The 8,674-nt window shown below is 37.0% G+C and overlaps 1 protein-coding gene across 1 annotated transcript; it reads left to right on the top strand.

Moving 5' to 3' along the window:
• Window positions 1–903: 903 nt before the first annotated feature.
• On the top strand, window positions 904–2,501 carry LOC130985828 (1-aminocyclopropane-1-carboxylate oxidase 3-like). Its single transcript, XM_057908976.1, has 3 exons — window positions 904–1,262; window positions 1,390–1,616; window positions 1,717–2,501. Exons 1-3 carry the CDS (start codon window positions 1,158–1,160, stop codon window positions 2,327–2,329), a joined length of 945 nt encoding a protein of 314 aa, XP_057764959.1. The 5' UTR covers window positions 904–1,157; the 3' UTR covers window positions 2,330–2,501.
• Window positions 2,502–8,674: the final 6,173 nt, after the last annotated feature.

Below are 8,674 nucleotides of genomic sequence, written 5' to 3'. Positions count from 1 at the left end.
GGGTCCATAAGATGTGATCCACATACGTGCTCCACGACCCCTGTTCCCACTCCCACTTACTCATTTTTTCCACATATATGTATATATATTTTTTTCTTTTATTTACCCATATCATTTCCCTCCCTCGATAATATTATAACATGCTCTCAACAATTCATTAATTCCCAAAAGTGTAACAACATTCAAGCCTTTTCAGATTTGACTGCAAAAAAAATAAAAATATCTCACTATATTTGAAAATTAACCCAGCTTGGTATGAACCGGTAAAGAATATTCAAAAGTGGAAACTATATTAATGCGAATATATTGGTTACTCTATGATTTATTGTGTCATATAGGATGATTGAATAATGAAAATCTTTGACTGCAAACAAATCTTTAATTGTGTATACCGTCAAAGATTACTAAAAATGGACAATTATATAATTACAACGATGTATATTGGTATCTGTATAATCTATGTGTCACATAAATGTGCATGAATAATGAATTTAGTCTAGCTCACATCCACAAAAGTCATATATTTGTGTTTTATTATTATTATTGTAAAATAAAATCCAACATTTCTTATAGTAAAACAAAAAGAAGGGTCCTGATTTCTGAATAGAATAGAAAAACACTCCACTTAATTTCTTGTTTAGATATAAGTAGATGATCACATTGTGTTGATCAAAAAAAAACGTAAGGTGGTCAAAAGTGACATTTACAGATTGTATTTTATGCAGAATGACTACTAGACTACTAGTCTACCCTCAAATAATTATTGGTCCATCTGAGATATTTCTTCCGAACAATATTAATATATATATATATATATATATATATATATCTAAATGATGTAATAATATCTTTTGGCAAACTGAATTATCAAAGTAAAAATGAAATTCGAACACGACATGGACCAGATTGACTCAACGCAAGTTCTAGGAAGGAAGGCCGTGGAATGGAAAAATGGTTATGATAATAAATGGGATTAATTAACATAATTTAATTTTTGTGAAGGGATTAGCAACATAATTAAGAGACGTCATTATCCATCCCCTTAATTCCACGCCTATAAATACCGCAGCCCTGTACACACACCACATCAATTCATCACAAAAACAACTTACTTTACTTTGCAATACGCATATACAACAAGAGAGAGAGAGAGAGAAATGGCAAGTTTCCCAGTGATCAGCTTGGAGAAGATCAATGGAGAAGAGAGGGCTGCAGTGTTGGAGCAGATCAAAGACGCATGCGAAAACTGGGGTTTCTTCGAGGTAGCTAGCTAGATTATTTCAGTCCTCATGCAGACAGCAGACTTAATTAATTAATATCTTCGAGGTCGAGATCTGTATTTATATATATTTACATGTGATTGATTTAATTATTGATTGAATTTTGCAGCTGGTGAATCATGGAATCGCTCCTGAGTTCATGGACAAAGTGGAGAAATTGACCAAGGAGCACTACCGGAAATGTATGGAGCAGCGCTTCAACGAAATGGTGGCCAGCAAGGGCCTCGAGGCCGTTCAGTCCGAAATCGACGACCTCGACTGGGAGAGCACCTTCTTCCTGCGCCATCTCCCCATCTCCAACATCTCTGAAATCCCCGATCTCGATCAGGAATACAGGTCATTTTTCATTTTTAATTTTTTTTTAAATCGGAGTATTGAATATTATCTTATATGCGATTTTGATTTTGAGATTAATAATGTATATATGGACGGACAGAGAGGTGATGAGGGAGTTCGCGGCGAAGCTGGAGGTGCTGGCGGAGGAGCTGCTTGACTTGCTGTGCGAGAATCTGGGACTGGAGAAGGGATATCTGAAGAAGGCCTTCTGCGGGTCGAAAGGGCCGACCTTCGGCACGAAGGTGAGCAACTACCCTCCGTGCCCGAAGCCCGATCTGATCAAGGGGCTCCGGGCCCACACGGACGCCGGCGGCATCATCCTCCTCTTCCAGGACGACAAGGTGAGCGGCCTGCAGCTCCTCAAAGACGGCGAGTGGGTGGACGTGCCGCCCATGCGCCACTCCATCGTCATCAACATCGGCGACCAGCTCGAGGTGATCACCAATGGCAGATACAAGAGCGTGATGCACAGAGTGATCGCGCAGACCGACGGCACGCGGATGTCGCTCGCCTCCTTCTACAACCCCGGCAGCGACGCCGTGATCTATCCGGCGCCGGCGCTCGTGGAGAAGGACGGCTGCCAACAGCTCTACCCCAAATTCGTGTTCGAGGACTACATGAAGCTCTATGCCGGGGTGAAGTTCCAGGCCAAGGAGCCCAGGTTCGAGGCCTTCAAGAACACTGCTACACTGGGACAGATCGCAACTGCTTGAGTTCACTTAATTTTATGGTGTTATGTAACTGTTTGTGCGTGTATTTAGATATATATATAAGAGTATGTGTGCTTGCTAGATTAGTGTGTGGGGATGATTCAACTTTGAAGAGGAAGTTTCCATTATACTTGTGAGGAATTTCTTCATCAAATAATTAATTATTGTTACTACAGTTCTTGTGCTAAGCGCTACTCTGTTTTACTGTTTACAGATTATTTGAATTTCATATAAATAGGTACATAGGAGAAGAGTATTAAATCTAATTGTTAAATCTCAGTTGGTGTTCTTTAGTTTTCCACAGAGAATAGAATCATATCTATCGAGAAAAGCTCCAATTATTAATTGGAAGTGGAATAGATTTGAAAATCCAACATCCCTCACCACGTATATAAAAGGAAGGAACCATTGCTATTGCCTATTGGTATCTTAAGATACCCACAGCTATATTATGTTCCTCCCACTTATTCTGCTAGTTGATTTACAGATCTAACACAGGATCTACTAAAATGTTTGAAAATAATTTAAAATGAAACATAGTATTTGAAGATGATGTGCGAGTTGCCAAAATCAAGAGAAGCCACAAAGAAGAAAGAAAAAAATAATAATAAGAAGCATGACTTTGAAAGGCATCATCACAATGTTAAGCAGGGATGAGGGATGCTAATGTTGGAAGTAGATACCGCCGCAACAATAGTTTTAAAATAGAAGAGTGAAAAGAAGCAGGCCAATCTCGGTCGCGCTGCATTTAAGGTGGGTTTTGTTTCCACTTTGCCTCATTATTTGGGAACAACAAAATTATATGCATGATAAAATCATAATATAAATAATACTTGACGTCCGTGAGAGTGTAAAGGCATTTTCTAGGGGGTAAATTAACCCGATAATAATCATCACTTCATTAGTTAATCTAAAGAATAAGATAAACAAGATTATGAAAGTACAGTTATTGAATATCAAAATTTAATTGTTATTCAATGTGACGCGAACCAGACAATAGTTTGAATTGGACCATTTACATGATCTATTAATATCTCTCAGATAGGCTGCCGCTTTAATTGTCGTCTAAGTGCGTTACCTACGTCATTACATGTTCGTCTATTTAATGAGTTACTAAAATGTGATAAAAAGGAGTATGTAATAAATTAAAAGGTACTATTAAGATTTACATTTTCAATTAAAATGTGGCAACAACAGTTGAATAAGTATCACTGCCTGGTCCTTATCAACTTCCAAATTCGATCCCCTACCCAACCTTATAAGTTTACACATGGCATTATAGCATGTCTGTGTATTATACATATATTGGAAAATTGCATATAGGTCTAAGAGTCTTGGCAATTTTGTCGTATAATCAAATATTAGAGTCCTAAGAGTTCAATTGCGTCGTTAAGTTTTAATGGACAACATATAATTAAGCGTTACATTCATTTTTATTATTTTATTTATTTGCGATCAATCTTATAAAGTTAAAGAGAATCTAAATATTTGTATCAAGAAACTTGTGAAATAACACAAATTCAAGAACAACAATTAGGTATGGCAAAACAACTTGTGGGTACCCGCTCCTAATAGGTCAAATATGAGGATAAAATTTTGGGGGCGGATTTGAATACATGTACCAAAATTATACCTGTATCGGGTTCGGGGGTATAGATACCCGTCCACAAAATTTTACCCCCATAGTCTCATACTATATTTTAATATGAGTTTTAATTATGAAGATATATTTGTGTTTTAAATATAAAATATATGATTTGTTTGGGATCTTTTTTTTTATCAGTAAAATAAAATTTTATTGAAAGGCAAAGCAAGGCACCAGGGATGCCAATCAAAACAAGAAAGAAAGGTTGAAACCCTTTGAACACCACAAGGTGAAAGGAATTTCCAACTCCAAAACTTTGTAAACCTCATTACAGCTCCAAAGTCTACCCTTAATCTGTAAAACAAGTCTCTCAATATCCCAGATCTTACCCTGAAAACGGCTCTCGTTTCTTTTTTCCCATAACGTCCAAACCGTTCCCACCCACAACGCATTGAGCAATCTCCTTCCTTTCTTCCTTTTGGCAGCAGAGATGAATGAAGTGAAGTGTTGAAGAGTACCTCTAGGACTTGCCGTTTTGATGTGTAACCATTGGAAAATTTGGTCCCACACCGCCGCTGCTTTCGGGCAGTGAAGAATCAGATGTTCCGTCGTCTCCTCTCCAGCTACGCAGGCGTTGCACCATCTCTCCTCCTCACTGATCTGAATTTTTCGTCTTCTCAAATTGTCACAGGTTGCCAATCGATTTCGAAGACATCTCCACGCTGTCACCTTGGCTTTATGCGGCGTTGGAGCCTTCCACACCTTAGCCATCTCAGCCGGTTGAGTTTGTTGCACCTCTCTGGTTACCGCCACCAAATCATAAGCCGACTTTGTTGAGAAGTTACCGTCTGTTGTTGCCCTCCAACTCCATCCATCAGTTGAGCCTGTACAAGGGACAAAAGCAGAAACAAGCCGCAAAAGTTCCTCCACCTGCTCTCTCTCCCTCTCCCTCAACTCCCTCCTCCATTCCACCGACCACACCCACACTTCTCCCTCCCAAAACCCACTCTCTCCGACCAGACCTTTCTTGTTCGAACACAAGTTATACAATCTCGGGAACACGAACTTGATTGGTTTGTTAACAGCCCACACATCCTCCCAGAACACTGTACCTATCCCATTCCCGAGCCGGTGTTGAAGGTTATCAATGAACCATCTATCGCCCCTCCCTCCTCCTTTCTCCACAATTTTCGCCCACCACCCCATCTGCCCACCTCTTCCCACCACCGAGCATTCCCCCTCTTCGCCCCACACAAGCTCCCCATAAAGAGATTTGATCACTCTCGCCCACAAAGCTCCCCCTTCCCCCAAAAATCTCCAAAGCCATTTAATTAACAGAACATGATTAAACCATTCCACATCCCGAAACCCTAGGCCTCCAGTTTTCTTGTTAGAACACAAAGAGCTCCATTTAAACCAGGTGATGCTCCCCGATTGAGAGCCTCCTCCCCACAGAAATCTGGAGAACAAAGAATTGAGATTCTTGATCACTGTCTTGGGAATGAAAGCGTAGGCCAGTTGGTAAACCGGAATCGATTGAAGCACCGCTTTAACGAGAGTGATCCGTCCTGCTAAAGAGAGAGGACTTTTCTTCCAGCTTGCAATTTTGTTTGAGACTTTATCCACCAAGGACTTCCACTCGCTAATACCATTGCTTCGACCTCCGACTTTGGTTCCCAAATAATGACAAGGGAAGGAACCAATCTTGCATTGGAGGAACGAAGCCCAGCTCCTCTCAACTGTCACCTCCACACCCACCGTCATCAGGCTGCTCTTCTCGAAGTTCACAGCAAGACCCGAGACAAATTGAAAGAGAAGCAACAGACATTTCAATGATTCCACATTACGCTCATCAGCCTCCAAAATAAAGATAGTGTCGTCCGCGTACTGGAGGTGTGAAATCGGCACTTCATCCTTACCAATCTTAAATGATACTATTATTTATTTTGAGTTTTTATATGTTTGATGGAATCGATAAAATGCTTATTTATAAAAAAGAATCTTGTAAAATAAATAAATAAATTGATGCCTTGATGGATACGTTAGGTCAGTGACGTAGCCAAGATTTCACCTCAGTGGGGGGGGGGGGCAATTTATAATAATTTTAATATACTCCCTCTATTTTTAAATAAGTGTCATATTATGGAATTTTTTCTTGTTCCTTTTTAAAATCAAACTCACCTAATAAATAAAATACTAACAACAAAGTTACATGATATAATCCTATGAGAATTTTGTTGTAAGAAATAAAATCAATTTTCATTTAAATACTAAATAAAGAAATACATTTTATGTATATATATATACTATTTTTTTGAAAAATTTCAGTGGGGCCAATGCCCCCACTGGACCCCCTAGCTACGTCATTGCGTCAGGTACTCTTCTTCTGTTGGGTAATCCCCTCCCCAAACCCGAGCTGATTTAAATGGGCATGGAGGCGTTTGTCATCCCTAACAACAACTAACTATTAATGGTATATCAAAATAAAAATAATATTTCATAAAACGTTTGCGACAAATTATAAAATGCATAAACTTTACAAATTATATATATATATATATATATATATAATATTTCATAAAACGTTTGCGACAAATTATAAAATGCATAAACTTTACAAATTATATATATATATATATATATATATATATATATATATATATATATGATAACAAGCAAAATAAATAAGTTAACAAAAAAAAAATTGAAGCTCTTATCTTACATATATGTTCTAACCTAATTATTTTTTATGAGCATACGAACTTTGTAAAAAGAAATAAATATGATTGGGCTCGAGGGAAATTTAAGAGACATATATAAACATTGCCCACAATGTAAGTTAAATGCTTGAGTCCTCATAGATGGTTTGAACATATAAAAAGTTTGAAAATACGGTGGCTAGGAATTGGGAAAGTTCTATAATATTCTGCGATCCATTTTTGTGCTCAGACAATCTCTGTTACTATCGCCAACTTACATGGCCCGTCCATCTCTTAGTTGTCTAATTGGTTGCTTGGGCCTCATGGGCCATGAATTATTTCAATTTTAACCATCTCAATCTAAATTTGAAATATACATTTAAAAAAAGGGGTTATGGCCAAAAAATACACGAACTTTGAAAAAAATTGCAATTTTCACCTGAATTTTCAATTAAGCCTCAAAATACATGAATTTATATTTTTGTTGCAATCTTCACCTAAGTTTGACTTTCAACGAAATTAAAGCTTAATTGACAGTCGAAAATTCACCTAATGTTGGTCTAACTTCTGATGATGATGAGTATTTAGAAGCTCAGAGGTCTAAGAAGACAAAAATTAATATACGTGACTTAAACTTCTGATGTTGATGAGTATTTAGAAGCTCAGAGGTCTAAGAAGACAAAAATTAATATATGTGACTTAATTTCGACTGTCAATTAAGCTCTAATTTCGTTGAAAGTCAAACTTAGATGAAGATTGCAACAAAAATATAAATTCATGTATTTTGGGGCTTAATTTAAAGTTCATGTGAAAATTACAACTTTTTTCAAAGTTCGTGTTATTTTTGGCCATAACCCCTTAAAAAAATGGTACTCACATTTATTATCTACGACTAGAGAATGTGTGCATTGCATATAATTTATGAACTTCACATTAATAAATAATTAAAATTAAATAATAGTTATAAATTTTATCATATATAGTAACTAATACATAAATTTTTTGAAAAATCATTCTTTTCATTATTAATATAAAATTGAAGATAAATTTTTATTATGGTGCAATGAAAGATAAAATTATATAAATTTTTAATGTATATTTAATGATCAATTAATATATTACCTCGTGCAATGCAGGAATTAAATGAGAATGAAATGGTGATTTCTGCGTCCATTCCCCTGTACAAGTTTTGCAATGAGAATTGGCATTTTTGATGGAAGCATATTCCCATGTGATGGTAGCGATGCGAGTATGTACTGGTGTATGAGGGGGGATACACCAGTTTGCATTTTTGCTCTTTTTCAATTTGAGTGTTTTAAGGCAGATAAGCTGATAATGAGTCAGCTTGATAGATGCAGATCAACAAATTGATATTTGTTGAATGATGTCCATAAATCTTTTGCCTAACAGAGTGATTAGTTAGTAATTAAAGAAGAGATAGAAAGTACAACGCAAGCAGTTTAACGTGGTTCAGAGCAACTCTCCTACATCCACGACCCTGATAAATAGGAGAATCTCTAAACATTGGATTCCTTGTTTTATAGCAGTGAGTCAGCTTGACCAGTCAGTTCTCTTAGATTGATCACATTGATTATGCGGTCGTGACCGTCGAGAGTAATATTTTCCACGGTTGCAATCTCGTATGCTATTTTCTAGTAGCACCCGTTACTTCGCTTAACTTTCACACTTTTATAATGCAATTCGTTGCCTAAATCATTACAATAATTTGCAAAGTACAAATCTTCAAACTAGGCACTCCAAACGGACCTCGCGTGCTCGGGCACAGACTGGCTCGTCGAAATTGGGCTTTAAGGTTTTGGGCCCACAAAGTTTGCAAAATGCGAAATTTGGATTGAATTGCTCGTATGACGTGTTTGGACGTGTTTTATTGAATAATAAGTAAAATTCATAATATAAATTTGATGGATATTTTAAACGAATAATTCTGGAAAAATACTATACGTTCAAAATATTCCCCCCGTACCGTATAAGAGTATACAAGATTGTTGATGGCACGAGTTTTAATAAATGTTAGGTGAGTGCGTTATTAGTGGAAAAAAGGAC

Source organism: Salvia miltiorrhiza, chromosome 5 (genome assembly GCF_028751815.1).
Source record: "Salvia miltiorrhiza cultivar Shanhuang (shh) chromosome 5, IMPLAD_Smil_shh, whole genome shotgun sequence".
NCBI lineage: Eukaryota > Viridiplantae > Streptophyta > Magnoliopsida > Lamiales > Lamiaceae > Salvia > Salvia miltiorrhiza.
This window is presented reverse-complemented; position numbering and strand designations above follow the sequence as displayed.

What these genes read in the sequence shown, in the direction of transcription:
- LOC130985828 (XM_057908976.1), top strand. Translation starts at nt 1,158, where the DNA reads ATGGCAAGTTTCCCAGTGATCAGCTTGGAGAAGATCAATGGAGAAGAG. An exon ending in AAAACTGGGGTTTCTTCGAG is followed by an intron (nt 1,263 to 1,389) that starts GTAGCTAGCTAG and finishes TGAATTTTGCAG; the next exon opens with CTGGTGAATCATGGAATCGC. An exon ending in GATCTCGATCAGGAATACAG is followed by an intron (nt 1,617 to 1,716) that starts GTCATTTTTCAT and finishes ATGGACGGACAG; the next exon opens with AGAGGTGATGAGGGAGTTCG.